At 42.0% G+C, this 18,884-nt stretch overlaps 1 protein-coding gene across 1 annotated transcript in view; it reads right to left on the reverse strand.

Annotated features, from left to right (window-relative positions):
• Positions 1–2,122: 2,122 nt before the first annotated feature.
• The window catches only part of CMTM8 (CKLF like MARVEL transmembrane domain containing 8), a 51,554-nt gene continuing 34,792 nt past the window's right edge, over positions 2,123–18,884 (reverse strand). The window contains exons 2-4 of the mRNA XM_067561618.1: positions 11,470–11,643; positions 4,608–4,724; positions 2,123–2,671 (exon numbers count right to left, since the gene is read on the reverse strand). Coding sequence (XP_067417719.1) covers positions 2,588–2,671; positions 4,608–4,724; positions 11,470–11,643 — 375 coding nt within the window. The 3' untranslated portion in view covers positions 2,123–2,587. The remainder of the gene's footprint in view (positions 2,672–4,607; positions 4,725–11,469; positions 11,644–18,884) is intronic.

Below are 18,884 nucleotides of genomic sequence, written 5' to 3' on the forward strand. Positions count from 1 at the left end.
TACAGAACAGGATCACCACCACAGTAAGGCAGGCTGAGTAATGCATATTTTGCATGCACATGAATGCTGGCAGCAGCTTACAGTGAAGATTGGTACAAACCCCATGCTCCAGAACATAGGTAGTGGAACCCCTGTGCTGAGTTTTAGGTTTAAAATGTAATTATACTTTTCTTTATTTGATTTACTTGCATCCTTTTACATGCTTTAGATAGGATAATGATAAGAGGGTATTGAAACACCTTTTTGTAACATGAATCCTGGTGATTATAAAGTGACATCAGCACCCACAATATACAAGCACCTAACTCAGATATAAGTCTAGATATTTTAAGTGAGAATTTGTTACACACTAATAGGAAGTTTTTTATTATATTGCAGATTTAAAAAAACAAAGTGGAGAAATATATCAACTTATGTACTTCAATATTTTATTAAGTATTTTCTTAAGATAATCTAATTATGTAATGGTTGAAGGAAGGGTTTTTTTTTTGTTTGTTTGTTTTTTTAAAGTTAAAGTTTATTTTTATTTTTAGGAATGCACAGAAGTACCTAAAGCTACAATACTTCTGTTTTAACACTTGTATGAATGACTTAAATATGGATGAGAAAATTTAATTTGGACTTTAACCAGATGAAAAAGAGCATACATGCATCTGGGCTGAGATCTTGTAAATCAAGTTATATCTGAGAGTGAATGTCTATTACACTTCTATAGCAATTATTAATGGGAAATCACTGGCAAGGTTTTGATTTTTAGCTATGTTTGAAGGCATATCTACCAGTTTTATCATTTGGCATTTGGACCATTTTATACGTTTGGTATTTATTCCACCAAAAGAAGACAGTATAACATTTTAATGACAAATCTTTGATCAGTGTAGATAGGTCATCAACTCTGCATTTTTCTTCATTGTCACTACAGGGGGCAGTCGACTACTTGATCTTTACTGTGCAAGCAGACGTGTAATAAGTGCAAGTATTTAAATATCTTGGCTTCTCTGATGTTGAAGGATTGTGCCACTCAAAAAATACATGAGCCATGTGATCAAGAACAGAATTAGTGAAGTGCAGATAATTCTTCCCAAATGCAGAGTACACAGTGTCCTGAAACATGTGAGAACATGTATCTTATTTAAGGAGAGAAGTAAATACTTCAAGCAGGTTCTGTTCCTTTAACCCTCAGATTTCCCTAACAATTTATAATGAGCCAACTAAATTTTCAATGGCTGGAAGGGTCCAATATTTCTGAAGTGCAGGAGAAGAGATTTACCATTTAGGGTAATCCTAGATGTACGTTATTGGAAAAAGCTAGCTCTTTAAGGAGGAGTGAGTCAAGATAGAGAGTGTCTTTACAATATAGAGACTGCACTGGCATAGCTATGCCTATGCCAACTGAAGAGGTTTTTCTAGGAATACCACCTCCCCAAACAATGTTAGCTACCTTGACAAAAGCACCTTGGGGGCTATGGTAGCATAGCTTTGTCAGTCATGAGTCACTCTCTTGTAATTCTATTTCACCAATACAAAAAAGATATGTAAAAATGAGATACACAAAACTAAAAAAAAAAAGTTAATTTACAAATTAACATCTTGCAGATGGTGGTGGTAGGTGGAGGAAGGTTGGAGAGAATTATTCATGCTTACCACCACCACTCTGGTGATTACCCCAAAGAGACAAAATTTATATTATTTATCAGCATTTAGGTGACCCTGTGGAAGGTGGGATAGGTTTATGTTCTATTCAGTGCCCATGAGGCAACATCATCAGGAGGTGTTCTGTTATACTCAATATGGTTAGCTTAATCTAAGTATCAAACAAGAGACCAGGGCTAAGTTCTTGGCTCCAGCTCTCTTGCTCCTTGGGTCTGATGGGTCCAAGAACACTATCCAGGTAATGTGCTCAGCCTCTGGAGGCAATAGTCCCTCAGGCTACTTTAAGAGCTCCTTAACAGGCGCTGTTGCAGCTCTCCTCACTGGAGAGCAGAAAGGTAATTATATATAGGAGTGGAGTATGCAAACTGGGGGGTAAAAATCAAGTTTTTACATAGCATCTGAAGGACTCTAAATGAAAAAACAAAAAGTGTCACCCCAAAAGTTTACTAATACATGCAAAATAAGACCATTTATTTATTTTAAAGCATTCTTGTATGCACAGTTTTTCTTACACACAAAAAATTAGATTATATCGAAATCTCATTTTTATTTTGTAGGATTTAATCAGAAAGTACAGCAGTTACATTTAAAAATAGTTAAATTTAGAAAATTGGCACATCATCTGAGTAAGTTTCATTAGCAGCTTAATTACAATAGCTATATAATTTCTAGGAAGATACCATGCTAGTTTTAAAAAGATAAAACAGTATGAAATTTTGCTACTTGTAATACTTTATCATACATACAGAGAAAATCGGTTACTCATCACTAACGGCAATAGTATATTATAAATAAGTATCCATTTTAATTATAGCTTAAATAATTTTCTCATCCATTCTAATGAAAAAATAGTGTACAAAACCCTAACCTTTCTGTCACATAGTACAATCCTCTTGAGATTTTATATCCACAGATTTTTTAAAAAACAAAATATTTACTGTAAAGTCTGCGATCTCCAAGATATAAAACTAAAATAGGCATTTCCTGCATAGCAGAAGGTAACCATGAAGGCAAAGAACTGTAGAGAGAAGGAAGAGAAAAAACAAACATATTAGAAAAATATAGGATCTTTTTATAAAATTAAAATGCTCTAAAAAGTTGTAGGATTCCATAGAGAAGGAATAGATACATGAATACAAAATTATGCTTATTTAGGGCCTGATCTTGCCAGCCTAACTCACAAAGAGGAGCACATTATTTTGTTATTCCAATGGGACTGTAATGATAGAGGAAGATACTACTCGAAGTGAGTAATGATGACCAAGTCAGACCCTTACTGTAAATACATTACCTACTTTTGCAAGCTATTACTGTTCTGTTCCCAATATCTTACATTATATATTTCTTTCCCTCTCCTTCTTTAAGCTTTTTATATATTACTCAAATAGCTTCACATCAGCTATTCATGTATTTTAATACCACCCAGTGCCAATGTAAGGCTTCTGTTATCACTGCAAGTTATTTAAAATAGACAACTTATGTTAAGCATTGATGAACTGGGTTGAAAATTTAGGACCAAATAGAGTTAACACCAACAATATATCTGTTCCTTATGCGGTCATGGGCAATGATTCCATCACCCTTACTACTGGAGCAAAGTACCACTGAGTTTGTATAAGGGTAGAAGAATTAGGGCTCAGATTAGACAGCTGTATAAAGATGCTAAAGAGTACATGACATCTGTCAGTGAGCTTTGTTTAATCAGAAGCACCAACCAAATTGTAGGAATTGGTGTAAAATATGGTTAATATATAACACTGTGATAATGTTGTTGCAGTCTCAGTTTTGGGAAGTTTTGAGTCTTTCCCAAACTGCTCATGCACAAAAATCTGAAAACTTTCATCTAGTAATGAGAGAATGTTGGGTGTTGATGATTTTGTTATTACTGAATTCTCAAAAATCTGTTTTTAAGGAATAAGCAAGGGAGGGAAGGGCCTTTAACAAGCTCTCAGAGTAGTACTCCATATTTAACAGTTAATTTAAACAGCACTATTGGGCAAATAGTACTAAAGCTATCAGAGGAGGTCCCAGAACATCTTAGATAATCTGGCTGATCTGCTGAGCGTTAATGCATTCTGCTTAAAAACCTGAATCAGCACAAAAATTCATATGGCAACAAACAAGTTCCTGCCAAAAGCAACATCTATTGAGTGACAGGCTTACAGTTATGAGGTGCCAAGAGAAAAAAAACAAAAAACTAAACACGAGGGTAGTGAGAGGGAAGAGGTCTTCCAGTTCCAAGAGCATAGCACAGCAGTTGTCAACGTCTCTATTTTGATCACTGCATAAAAACACATTTCAAACAGAAGACAAGAATTGTGGCTAGCTGATAGCAGAGCAGGTTAGAGAGGCACATGAAGCTACATTAATAACCTACAGAGTAGTTATAACCTTGAGCTGCTCCATATAAAAGAAGTTGGGTTAGGGGCATCATAACAGTTAAAAAGACCTGACCTAAGCCCCACTGAAGCAGTGGTAGTTTTTTCACAGTCTTCAGTGAGCTTAGGATCAGGCCCTATGAGACCTTCCAAATCACTTACCATTTTGGAATTGCCAACATAAATAGGAAGTTAATGGCCTACATTTTCAGAAATGACCAGTGATTTTGGGCACCTGTCTTCAGACACCTTGAAGAGATCGGATTTTCAGAAAGTGCTGAACACCCCTCTCTCTGAAAATCGGGCCAAATTAAGGTATGTATCTAAGATGAGTACCCAAAAACTGAGGCATTCAAAAAAAATCACTAGTCACTTTTGACAATTTAGATCATTAGTTAAGTTACACATTAACTTCCTCTGAATTACAGTGCATCATGCACCATCACCATTCTGTAGATTTACAAAACCTAAAACAGGATAGTCCCGTTTCAGCTCACACTTTTGAAAATTCTCTTCTTGATGTAACATTGTCACACAGAATATATTATTAAAGAAAGTAATCAAAAACTAACTCACTGAAGAAGCTGCCCAGCTGTTGTAATTGTGGCTGTTCTGCTCGTTGGTAACCGAAGATGCATCTACAATGGCGGCAATGAGGTACAAAATACAGGCACTTCCGTTAAAGCATAGACCCTAGGCCAAGACAGAAAAAGATTAAAGCATTAGATAGAGAGTACCTTCCATCTACTTGCCATGCTCTACAACTACAGGGAAAAATTCTCTTCTCTGTTATATCTGAAAACCCTACTGAATTCAGTGGGGATGCATTGATGTAACTGTGAAGAGAAGTTGGCCTCTGGTATGCACACCCCTATACCATGCAGCTGAAATACAATTCCCAATTATCCTTACTACTGCTGTAATTAAAATAATCAAATGCTCGTTATAACTACAATAGCAAGTGCTTCACATGAAACTTAATATAAAAGACATTTGAATGCAATCCTAGTTGTTTCACCTTATAACAGTGGATATTAATAAAGAACACAACTACATTTTATTTATCTTAATACAACTATGAGCCAAATTCTGCTTTGCTTTACATCACAATAAATCCAGAGTAATACGATTAAAGCCAATGGTGTCCCTGGATTTCCAACCGTGAAAATGAGCACAGAATTAGGCCTTGTTACGTCAATATTTTAGGCAACGGGAATATAGATACGAAGAAAAAAAGAAGCCACTTAAGTTTCTAAAAAATGAAGAAAGTCATGCATATCAATTAACCACGGTTAGAATGCTTGCAGACTTTTATGCTTCTCCAATTTTTGGGAGATAAGAAAGGGAAGGGAGTTGCTCTTCCAAGATTAAATCTCCCATCATGCATATAAAAGATATTTTAACATAATCCTAGTTGTTTCACCTTATAACACTGGAGTAGAAGCTTGGACAGATGACTAGGGAGTATAAAAATACTGCTCGAGCATGCAGGAGTGAAATCAGGAAGGCCAAAGCACAACTGGAGTCACAGCTAGCAAGGGACATGAAGGGTAACAAGAAGGGTTTCTACAGGTATGTTAGTAACAAGAAAGTCAGGAAAAGTGCGGGCCTCTTACTGAATGGGGGAGGCAACCTAGTGACTGATGATGTGGAAAAAGCTGAAGTATTCAATGCTTTTTTTGTCTTTGCCTTCACAGACAAGGTCAGCTCCCAGACTACTGCTCTGGGCAGCACAGGATGGGAGAAGGAGAGCAGCTCTCAGTGCTGAAAGAACAGGTTCAGGACTATTTAGAAAAGCTGGACACACACAAGTCCATGGGGCCAGATGCAGTGCATCCGAGGGTGCTGAGGGAGTTGGCTGATGTGATTGCAGAGCCATTGGCCATTATCTTTGAAAACTTGTGACAGGTACCAGACGATTGGAAAAAGGCAAATATAATGCCAATCTTCAAAAAAAGGGAAGGAGGAGGATCTGGGGAACTACAGACCGGTCAGTCTCACCTCAGTCCCTGGAAAAATCATGGAGCAGGTCCTCAATTAATCCATTTTGAGGCACTTGGAAGAGAGGAAGGTGATCAAGAACAGTCAGCATGGATTCACGAAGGGCAAGTCATGCCTGACCAATCTGATTGGCTTCTATGATGAGATGACTGGCTCTGTGGATGTGGGGAAAGTGGTGGATGTGATGTATCTTGACTTTAGAAAAGCTTTTGTTACTGTCTCCCACAGTGTTCTTGCCAGCAAGTTAAAGACGTAGGGGCTGGATGAATGGGCTATAAGGTGGATAGAAAGCTAGCTACATCCTCGGGCTCAGCAGGTAGTGATCAATGGCTCAATGTCTAGTTGGCAGCTGGTAACAAGCAAAGTGCCCCATGGTTTGGTCCTGGGGCCGGTTGTGTTCAACATTTTCATTAATGATCTGGAGGATGGGGTAGACTGCACCCTCAGCAAGTCTGCAGATAACAGTAAGCTAGTGGGAGTGGTAGATACGTTGGAGGATAGGAATAGAATACAGAATGACCTAGACAAATCGGAAGATTGGGCCAAAAGAAATGTGATGAGGTTCAACAAGGACCTGTGGGTTACAGTGGACAAGAAGCTGGAAATGAGTCAACAGTGTGCCCTTGTTGCCAAGAAGGTGAACCGCATATTGGGCTGCATTAGTAGGAGCATTGCCAGCAGATCAAGGGAAGTGATTATTCCCCTCTATTCGGCATTGGTGAGGCCGCATTTGAAGTATTATGTCCAGTTTTGGGCCCCCCTCTACAAAAAGGATGTGGAGAAGTTGGAGAGAGTCCAGCGGAGGGCAACAAAAATGATTAGGGGGCTGAAGCACAAGACTTATAAGGAGAGACTGAAGGAACTAGGCTTGTTTAGTCTGCAAAAGAGAAGAATGAGAGGGGATTTGATAGCAGCCTTTAACTACCTGAAAGGGGGTTCCAGGGAGGATGGAGCTAGGCTGTTCTCAGTGGTGGCAGATGACAGAACAAGGAGCAATGGTCTCAAGTTGCAGTGGAGGGGGGGTCTTGGATATTAGGAAAACCTTTTTCACTAGGAGGGTGTGAAGCATTGGAATTGGTTACCTAGTGTTAGTGTATAGAAAATGGATATTCAGGCCTGCCTGTAAAGGCCCATGTTTTGGAAGTATATCCTTATCATTTAGCTGGTTATAGGGGTATAAAACAAAGAATCAAAACCACAGGCCTCCTCTCACTGTGACAGTCTGAGGCCTTGTACTTTGGCTCAGATGCAGGAGTGGCGTCATAACCTGGGAAGCGTGCAGACACATACGCACATTCCAACATAACATCTAATACCAGGCTGTTAAGACGGTGATCCAGTCTAACACCTCCAGATAAAGAAAAGATCCTAGAATGTTTAAAGGAAACTTGATTTGATAAATAATTCTTTTGCCAGACAGAATGCTATCAATAGTTGTGGTTGTAAAATCTACACTCCTTATTGTTTTGTCTTTATGGTACCCAATTCTCTATTATCTATTTGAATGATTTCTTTCTGTTGCAGAACTAAGTGTGATCAGTTAAGGCAGTGGGATATGATTGGTTAAAGAATTGTTACAATATGTTAGGATTGGTTAAAGAATCATCTTGTAATATTGTTAAAGAAATGATTGGTTAAGATACATTATAAAAACTGAGATAAAACAGGAAGTAGAGGGGAAGATTTATTGGTGTAAAGGACTGGGGGATCCTAATGGATGCTTGCTTGAAAAGATCCCAATAAACCTGTTGTATTGCCTGCTGCTGGACTCTGGATTTCTGCTTCTGTCAGTGAACTAAGAACTGAAAGGACTAGGGGTGTGGGGAGAGAGGCCCTAACACCTAGAGAGATGGTGGAATCTCCATCCTTAGAGGTTTTTAAGGCTCAGCTTGACAAAGCCCTGGCTGGGATGATTTAGTTGGGATTGGTCCTGCTTTGAGCAGGGGGTTGGACTAGATGACCTCCTGAGGTCCCTTCCAACTCTAATGTTCTATAATTCTGGACCCCTTGATGGGAAAGAAGAGAGATCCTTTTTGATTATACTTCCCCTCCTGCTCCTAGATTAGCTAGCTAGATTTTGAAACGTAGCAGCCTAGGTGCTTCCTCATCTCAAAAGCGAAGTGTGCTACTTTGCTGTACCCACAGAATTCACAGTAACTTCTGATTCACAGAGCAAGAGACTATGCAGGGGAAGTTACACCAGATCTCATGCAGTAGTACAAAGCATGACAGTGGTTTTAGTGTGTGTATGAGAGAGCTGGGGTGGTGTTTCTTTTTAAGTTTGTCACTATTTACTCAGTATTTCAAGGTCACTACTACAGGAAGTTAAGCCCCATAAAAAACACTTATACAAGGCAAATGAACTTGCCCTTTTAAAATCTGTATAGTGTTCTTTTAATTAACTGATGATACTTGGGATTGGAAGTCTTGTGATGGACTCTGTGTAAACTCACAACAGCGGGCATTCTAAGCAATCTTTTTAGAGTCAGTCCTGAGAGTGTAGCCAACTTCCATCGACTTTTAGGCCATACATTTGCATTTTAAGAAGTCATTATGAACATCCTGGTGCCTCAGTCACAGCCATAGATGTCCTCAGCTACAGCAGAACTGGTGTGGCTCCAATGGCTGACTGTGTGAGTACAATACTGCACAGGCACCCCTTCCTGGGGTACAGGATTTGGGATTAAATGAATGTAATTTGTCAGAAAAGAAAATGAAAATGTGCAACACATTTAATCTTTTTTGTTTTAAAAGTGCTTTTGTCTTTTTAGGATGCTTTCAACCTGCACTAATAAAGTATCAAAGTACCATTTCATGACTGGATCCCCTGAGTCATCAAGCTCAGGTGGAATTTAATGAAGTGGCTCTTTATTTCCAAGTCTTTAAAGCTGGTCTGTTAGTTTTTTGTTTTTCTTCCAAAGAGACCTAATTATCTTAGAAAGCTGCAAATCCCTGCAATATCTTGTCATCTACAAAGGAAGGAAGAACATAATTTTTGTAAAGTGTTGCTTAGGAAAATAACGTCATGGGGAAGAATTGAGCTGAATTCAAGATTTACTGTGCTCCTATTGCCAATGTATTATCCTAAACAAATGGTTCATGTTAAATTACCATCTGCTTCTTAAATCCAAATTTAGCACAGTTTAAAAATCTTCCATCCATTTTTCTTAGCAAACGTGCGCAGACACACACACGGCAGACAATTTTGAAGCAGGAGTCTTGAGGTTAATTTGAAGTGAAGTAAGTACATCTTACATGGTTAGGTGATGCACTTAACCTACACTACGTTAATTTATGAAATAGGAATCAATATTACAGTTTGGACATGGCATACAGCAAAGGTATGCTTGGGTTAACAGTCCCCTCAGGATTGAACCTGAAGTATGGGGGGGAAAACCTACCCAAAACTCATCTATTTTGAGAGATGCTGGCATCTTGCCCTCCCAAGGGAGACAGTAAAAATTTATACTGGAAACAGACCCAGTATTCCTCCTGACCAACTAACAGTGGCATGGGTCCAATTAATTCATAGGTCATATCACAAAGCTCTTCTAGTACCTCTGTGCAAAACAAATTGGAATCCAAGCATTTGCAGTTTGTTTAGAGGGAAGAAGAGGGGGGACAAATGCTTAAGTTCTTCGGTCATGGAGGGAGGCTGCCATTTTGGTCTGCATCTAAGCAATCTTATCTGTAAAGTAAGTTGGAAACGCCTCACAGCAAGAAACACTTGACTCTAGAAACAAGTGGAGACATCTCAGATATATCAGCTTGTCCACCACCTCAATCAGTTCTCTGATCTGCAAGCTGCTACCTTGCGTGATTCTGTTGCCAATAGATAAAAATAATGGAGGCATTGACCAAAACTCTTCAAATTGATGCCAGATGTCTTACCTTAGACTATACTATATTCACGTCAAATGTAACTGAAAAAAACCAATAAAAATAAAACCTCTAAACACATCAAGATACACTACTGCTGTAATTAAAATAATTCAACATTTAGTAACAATGTTATAATTGCAAAGGGAAGTGCTGCTCATGAAACTTGAAAATATAAAAGCTATTTGAACATAATCCTAGTTGTTTAGACTGGTATTGCTACAGCAAGCTGTTTCTCATGGCAACAAATGGGAAAGCACGGCAAAAAAATTAGAGTATTAGTTTAATAGTCCTGGTACACATTTTAATTAATAGCAAGTTGTCATGTGAAAGTAAAATAGCCTTTATATGACAATAAAATGGTTTAAAACCATTTAATGATCTTTAAGAATTTAAAACCTTTCAAAACTCAATATAATATTAGACACATACTACAATAGATTTAGAATACTTCATGGAGGTGTCATGGTGAGTAGGAAGGCTGGTTGAGTTAACAAAGGCTTCTAGGGTTGTTTTCTTTAAAGTAAGTGTCTCTCATGAAAGTCTTGACTGTAACAAATATACTGCCATTTTTACTAGGGATTGCTCAAACTACAAAACTTGGATATGGATTTCAGACACTCATGAATTTCAGCAGTATTCAGACTTTTTAAAATTGCTATCTGCCCAAGATTTACGGTAACCAGGATGAACTACTAATAGAAAGGATTTCCCAAGAGAAGGTTGGACTGGTATGCAATTTAAAATATCTCACATATGTAACACACATGAACATTATGTCCCCTTCTAGTGGCTAAACTATATGCATACGTTTGAGTCTGCTACCGCCTTTGAGTCTATCACTTGGTCCTTTAGCTCAAACAGTACAGGCTTGTGTTCTCAGATGCAGAGGTTCTAGGTTCAATCCCTTATAGATGATTGAACAAGGGTCCTTTATTGATTGCCTAAAAAGGCAGGTCCATTAGCTCAGAGATGTAATATTCAAAACTCCATATGGGGTCTAGCCACTACAGGGAGGCAAAGAGCCACATTGTATTAGCATGGGTTACAAGTACACATTTCCATTATTGAAAATACAGCATTGGATAAACCAATGACCAGAATAACAGTACATCAAACAACATGAGTTAAAGGTACCATGAGGGTTAGACAAAGTCTGACACTGTACTACACAATATTGATATTCCTGCTGGTTAGTCCATGTGATAAGAGTAGCAATAACTTCAGTGTGAATTTGATTCCTGGTCTTTTGAGTGAGAAAGTGGGTGTTGCAGTCTAAGACTGGGAAGAAAAGAAAATTAAGACAGAAGGGTCACAGTGGTACTGACCATTCTACCTAGTCTAGCTGTGGGAAGAGGGGCTTTGCAGTAGGCGAAGCTTTAGATGAATTATGTTGCACCAGCCAGTGTCAGGATAGATGTTAAGTACAAAAAAGGATGTCTGAAAGCACAGTATAGTTACTTAACTACAATTATGGAATACATCCATGTCCTCCTCCCTCCGGTACACACTAAACAATCAAAAAACCTCAGCAACAACAAAGACTGTGCATACTTACCACTGTGGTCCATGGCACCTGGGGAATCCTAGTATAGGTCATTGTCATGTAGATGATTAAAAAGAAGATAGTAAGAACCCAGTAAAATACAGCTACAAACATCACCCAGCCAAAGGCAGGATACAGGAAATACTCTGTTCCAGCAATCAGTGTCCATACCAGCAGCCCCAGCACCTGTAAAGATTGTGGAGGGGAAAAACAGTCAGACAGATTTAGAACATGCACACACACACACAAAACCCACTTTTAGAAATGTAATTTTCAAGCAAACATCCCTAAGTATCTTAGAGTCCACACTGTACAATGGAAAAGCCATTTACCTTCTCCTTTATGCAACAATAAAAAGTTCTAATTAACAGATGTATTGAACTTGATGTAGTAGAAATATGGGCACAAACACACTTTAAAGAAAGCATGAGTTAATGTGATTTTGTAGCTATCGAAGACATGGTTAATGTCTTTCTGAATTGCTCCTTTCAGTAAAATTTGGGGGTGCAGAGAGAGAGTGGAAGAGGCAGAGAAATGGAACATAGTTGAAGTCACTTCTGGTGATAACTAAAATAATGGAAAGGAATAATATTCTCAAATATGTTGTGGAAGTGAAGAAATTAGAATCTGAGTGGGCTGATTTATGATATTAGCCAGAACAGGGAAATTAAACAGACAGACATTCTTGCACAGAAATAATGGGAAACAGCATTATGGTGAATGTTATTAATTGTATGTGAACGCTAGCTCATTAGCTATAGTGCACCAACTGAAGTTGTTATATTAGCGATATCAGTGAAGCGACATTTCTTATATTGTGATTTTTTCATTTCTACATTTTTGCAAGTTGCCCATAAATTATAAAACATCCATTATAGAGAAGAATATAATTTAAGTTCTTCACAATGGTAAACAATTTACTTCAGCAGGGCCAGAATCTGGACCCAAATTTCTTACACTAAAAAAAAAAGATTTCTTCCCTCTTCCACACCACTCAGACCCCAGTGCAAGTCACCTAATAGTCAGGGAGAAATGTTACAAGATGGTGGCTCCTGCCTACTGCTCGTTTGTACAATTGGGAAAAATGCAGAAGAATCAGACAGTTTTGCTACAGCTTCACTTCCATCAAGTTTGTTCCTGCTCCAATGCAATTCACTGGCCATGCACCCATTGACTTCAATGGTGCAGGATTGAGCCCATAATCATTAGTTTTAAATCTGAGAACATCGTGTAGATCATAAGGTAAGAAAAGCTAAAATCAAGCAAAAAGCCATGACAATCTACATGCCCTATTGACCTTCAAAACAGAGTCTTACTCATCTAGTTTTAAAAAAACATTAGATGACTCCAGTTTATCCTCCAAATTAAATTCACCCCTTCAATCTGCCATCTTGTTTCTTTGTGCTGTATTCTAATGTATATGCACTGTGCATTCTTACTGTGTTTTTAATATCAATTTTATGTACTTACTATTTGAAAAGATAGAAGGAATCATGCTTGATTAATAGCAGCTGACAACTGAATTCTCATGGTCACTTTTAAATAAGTAGTCAGTCCTGGAATGTATTTCCAAGGTTATAACAATCTGTGATTGCCCTCGCCTACCACTGGAGGGCAGCATTGCCCAACAAACATTTCAAGCAGCATTAATGGAACAGTTATGTAGCTGTATCTGGCCTTTTATAAAAAAACAGCTGAATATTAAGATTTCAGGTAGTTCATTATAGTTCTAGTTCTGACAATATTCTACAAGCAGCAGCAACTCAGTTATCTAACTCATCAAGTTGTACAAAACTACCGGTTGGTTACAGTAATACCAACAATCAAATGCTAATACAGCAACCACTTTAATCATTTGTTTAGACAGCTAAATCCCACTATAAGCTTATCTTTCTTGGGATACAACATTTTTATTATGTCTAGTCATCACTTTATCCCAAAAGTTATATCAATAAACAATTGGAATACATGTTTAACAAGTAAATTGCCTGAGCCCCATTTTAACATGGACCTAATTACTGGCAACACACCAAGAGCAAAACACTGAAGAAGAGACTAAAAAAACTTGATCAGAGCACATTATATACTACAATCTAAAAGTGTGTGTTAGTTTTTGATTGCTTTTAAGATAAAGTGTGATCCATGATTGTTCCTAAGTGCCTAGGTGCGTAAGTCAGAGGCCACCTACCAGATTCAGGCCCCTCAGATGAGTTCCCATAAAACAACCAGGATGGGGAGAGAGGGAGAGTTCAGGAGGATGACCTCCCTTATGACGTTTAGCTTAGGGTTAGGATACTCACCCAGGATGTAGCAGGCCCTCTAGTTCAAAGTCCCCCCCTCTGCTTGATGAGAAGGGATCTGAACAGGTATCAGCCACTTCTCAGATGAGTGCCCTAATCACTAGGCTATGAAATAGTCTGAGGTGGGTTTCCCCCAACTCTCCTGTTGAAGTTGTTCCTCTTTAATTAAATAATTGAAGACACAAACAGTACAGTACCCTATCCACTAGGCTAAAAGTTATAACAGAGCTCCTCCTCCTCTCCTGCCCCTCTCCCCCCGGCTGTTTTGGGTCAACTCAACTGAGGGGCCCAATCTGTTAGGCAACCTTCGGACACATCTATCAGATCAGGCCCCACATGAGACTTAGGCATTCGGCTGCCTGTCTTCCCTGGGTCATGAATTGCTAGCAGAGATAGGTGCCTATCTCTGTGAGAGGGATGAAACTGAGCACATCCCCCTCTCCTCAGCATCTCTTATTGGCTAGGCGGGGAGCTGTGTAGCTTGCTCACCTTCTAAGAAACGGTTACTACCTTCCGTAACTGTTGTTCTTCGAGATGGTTTGCTCATGTCCATTCCAAGTAAGTGTGCACGCGCTGCGTGCATGGTCTGCCGGAAAGATTTCCCCCAGAAATACCCATAGGGTCAGCTGTGCAGCCCCCTGGAGTCATGCCTCCATGGCAACCTATATAGGGCTCTGCTGACCCTCCACGCCTCAGTTCCTCCTTGCTGGCTAATTCTGACAGCAGGGTAGGTGGGTGGGTCTTGGAATGGACACGAGCAACACATCTTGAAGAACAAACAAACAAACAGTTACGGAAGGGTAGTAACCGTGTCTTCTTCTTCAAGTGCTTGGTCATGTCGATTCCAAGTCGGTGACTCCCAAGGCATACCGTAAGAGAAGGGGTCGGAACTCAAACACCCGCAGACTGCAGAACTGCTCTGCCGAAAGTAGCATCATTTCTGGCATGCTGAGGGATAGCATAGTGTGCTGCAAAGGTGTGAATCGAGGCCACCCTACAAATATCCTGATATCGGCACCTGTGCCAGGAATGCTGTGGAGGATGCTTGAGCTCTCATGGAATGGGCCGTTATTGCCAGTACGGGCACTTTCGCCAGGTCATAACACTCTGATACAGGAAGTGATCCAAGATGAGATCCGTTGAGACAAAACTGGCAGCCTTCTCATGCTGTCAGCCACTGCTACAAACAGCTGTGTTGTTTTCCTGAATGGTTTGGTCGTTTCAATGTAGCAGGCTAAGGCCCTTCTGACATCCAGTGAATGCAGCCTACGCTTCCTACCATTAGTGTGCGGCTTTGGGAAGAAAACCAGGAGAAAAATGTCCTGATTTGCATGGAAATGAGAGACTACCTTTGGCAGAAAAGCTGGATGAAGGTGAAGTTGGACCTGATCCTTGAAGAAGACTGTGTAGGGAGGCTCCAAAGTAAGCACTCTGAGCTCAGATACTCTTCTGGCCGATGTTATGGCTACAAGAAAGGCCACCTTCCAGGAAAGGTAGAGAAGCAAGCAGGATGCAAGAGGCTCAAATGGCGGACCTATAAGCCTTGAGAGAACAAGGTTGAGGTCCCATTGAGCCACCAGCGAACATGTTGGTGGGTACAGTCTGTCCAACCCCTTCAGGAACCGCATAACCATGGGGTTAGCGAAGACCGAGTGCCCAGACTCCCCACAGTGGAATGCCGAAATGGCTACCAAATGGACCTTCTTATTGCTTTAGATGAAGCAGATAGTCCAAGATTAACAGGATTGACACCCGCGTAGGTAGGATACCTCTTCTTGTTACCCACATAGAAAACTGTTTCCACTTCGCTAGATACGTAGCCCTAGTGGAGGGTTTCCTACTACCAAGGAGAACCTCCCTGACCTGCCCCGAACATGCCAGTTCCATGGAGTTCAACCACGGAGCTTCCATGCCATGAGGTGTAGTGACTTGAGGTTGTGGTGCCACAGGGTGCCATGATCCTGGGTGATTAGGTCCGGGAGAAGAAGCAGAGTGATCAGCGTTTCCACTGAGAGATCAAGTAGCATAGTGAACCAGTGTTGATGGGGCCAAGCCGAGGCTATTAGAATTACTGCACCCTCTCCCGCCGGATCTTCACCAGGACCCTGTGGATGAGAGGAGTCAGAGGGAAGATGTAGAACAGCTGGCCCGTCCACAGAATGAGAAAGGCATCTGCAATGGACCTGGGGCTGTGATTCTGGAAGGAGCAAAACTGCATTCACTTCCTGTTGAGTCTTGTGGCGAATAGGTCCACCTGGGGAATGCCCCACAGATGGAAAATACTGCCCAATATGTCCAAGCGAATCAACCACTTGTGAGTACGGAAAGACCTGCTGGACTACGTAAGTGCACGCTGCCATATAACCCAGCAGATTTAAGCAGTTCCAAGCTGTTGTGTAAGGGTACTGTTTTAAGTCCTGTATCATACCTCATAGGGTCAGGAAACGAGCTTCGGGAAGGGATGGTCTGGCCTGCTCCAAATCCAACACTGCTCCAATGAACTCTATCCACTGTGTGGGAACTAGCATCGACTTTTGCTCGTTGATCATAAGACCCAGCCTATCGAAGGTGGCCATTATGACCCTGACATGCGCCTCTACCTCCGTCCTGGTGTGTTCCTTGGCAAACCAGTCGTTGAGATAGGGTTAGGGTTCTGGAAACACCTGAATCCTCTGCCTCCTCAAGGAGGCCGCAACCACTGACAGACAGTGAACACCTGGGGTGCTGCCGATAGACCAAAGGGCAGGACTGTGAACTGTAGATGCATCTGATTGACCACAAAAAGGAGGAATCTCCTGTGTCTTGGTACGATGGCTATGTGAAAGTATGCGCCTTTCAAGTCAAGGGTGGCATACCAGTCACCTGGATCCAGTGAGGGAATGATGGAAGCCAGGGAAACCATGCAGAACCTCACTCTCTTCATGAATCTGTTGAGGTTTCGCAGGTTGAGAATAAGACAAAGCCCTCCTTTGGCTTTCAGGATTAGGAAGTAATGGGAATAAAACCCCTTCCCCTTCAGATCAAGAGGGACCTCTTCCATGGCCCCATCCTTAGATGTAACTGTACCTCTTGGAGAAGCAGATGCTCATGAGAGGGATAGAAGGTAGGGGTGGGAAGGTGGCAGGGAAGAAAACTGGAATGAGTATCCCAATTTTACCGTGCACAAGACCCATTGATCCGAGACCCAGCATGGTAAAATTGGGATAAACGGCTCAGAAACAAAGGGCAGGTTGATCTGAGCCCAGGAATGGTGTGCCATCCTTGGGCACACCCTCAAAAGTCTTTATTTGGCCCTGCGGACTACCACATTTGGCCTTGATTCTGTTTGGAAGAATGAGGGGTACTCCTCTTGTTGTCTCTACCCCTTCTACAGCTATAGTCCTGCCTCAGCTGGTAGAAACGGATCATGGGCTGCAGCTTACATGACCTCCTTTGAGTTTCTGGTGTATGCAACCCCAGCGATTTTAAAATGGCTCTCGAGTCCTTTAGGCTCTGCAGCTTAGAGTCCGTCTGGGACAAGAACAAGGACAATCCCTCGAACGGAAGGTCCTGAATAATCATTTAGACTTCTTGTGGGAGGCCAGAGGCCTGTAGCCAGGAGTGCCTCCTCATGGCCATACTAGACAACATGGTGCATGCCGCTGCGTCCAAAGCTGACTGGAGCAGAGTCTTTGAGACTGCCTTTCCCTCCTTGACCATGGTCATGAACTCAGACTTGAACTCTGATTGTACTGAGTCTTTAAACTTCTCCATTGACAACCAGGAGTTGAAAGCGTATCTACTTAGGATCGCTTGATGTTTCGCGATCTGAAGTTGGAGTCCCCCGGTGGAGTACACCTTCTGCCTGAAGAGCTCCAACTTCTTGGTGTCCTTGGTCTTCGGCGTGGGCCCCTGTTGTCCTTGCCTCATTTGTGGTGGCCACCACTAACGACCCTGGTGGGGGATGGGTATAGAAGTGTTCATGGTCCTTGGATGGCAAAGTATTTCCTCTCTACCTTCTTTGCTGTAGGGGGTAGAGAGGCAGGGGTCTGCCACAAGATCATGGTGGTCTCCCAGATAGTTTTTATTAGTGGGATGGCTACCCTGGAAGGGCCCTCCAGAATCAGTATGTCCACCATAGGGTCAGTCCCTTCCATCACCTCCTCCACTTGGATGCCCATATTGTGAGCTACTCTACGCAGTAGCTCCTGATGTTCCCTACTATCATCCAGTATGGAAGCCAGAGTAGCTCCCACTACCGCCTCATCAGGAGACGAGGAAGAGGACATCCTAACGGGCACTGCAGATTCCTGCCCCTCAGCGCTGACCGGGTCGCATGGTGGCGCATCGGTCTCCACGGTGCCGGGGTCTGTGACATTTCTGGTGTCTGGTGGGGCGCTCGCCAAGTGGGAAGACCAGGGTCTGGATTCTGATGCAAAGGAATATGACCTGCCCGACTGGGACCCCTGGGCCTGGTGGTATGCCCACGGGGTTCAGAATGGTCATTGTGGGGGCATCTGCCATTGGGGTGGCCACTACATCGAAGGGGGGAGCGGTATCTCCGCCCTCTGCCTGCTCTGGTACCAGCTTCTCCTGGATGTAAAGGACTCTGCCTCAGAGTCCGAGGAGAGCCTCTCACTGCGCAGGGACCACAGCGGTGCGGTACTGGATGATGCTGTGGAGCAGTGCTGAGGTGAATGGGACCTAGCCATCATCACCAGTTTACCCTTGGAAGGCATCGAGGTCTTCTTCGGTGCCGGGGCTTGAGCCCGCTCTTGTCGAGGATGGGCTGGCGGGGCTATTTCTTCTATCAGCTCCCTTGCCGCCTCGAAAGTCTCTGGAGTGGAGGGGAGTTGCAGATCCTCCTCCCGTATCTCCCCCTGCAGAGACACCACAGGTGCCGGACTCGATGAACCCCTTCCTGGGGCCGGAGTCAATGGTGCTACGCTTTCTAGATCGGGGCTTAAGTGGCCTGGCTTGGGTCGCACTTTGCTCACATCTCTTGTGGAAGATCTTGCTGTCGGTGAGCGCCCCCATCCGACTTCTTCTCCTTGTGCGGCACTGGGGAATGGGACTGGTGCCGCTCTCCCCCACGTGTCGGGCCCTTCGGTGCTGGGGAGGTGAGGTGGTGCCGTAGCTCCTTGGAAG

This window comes from Emydura macquarii, unplaced genomic scaffold (assembly GCF_026122565.2).
Source record: "Emydura macquarii macquarii isolate MOO-44397 ecotype Brisbane River unplaced genomic scaffold, CSIRO-AGI_Emac_v2 contig_2422, whole genome shotgun sequence".
Taxonomy (NCBI): Eukaryota; Metazoa; Chordata; order Testudines; family Chelidae; genus Emydura; species Emydura macquarii.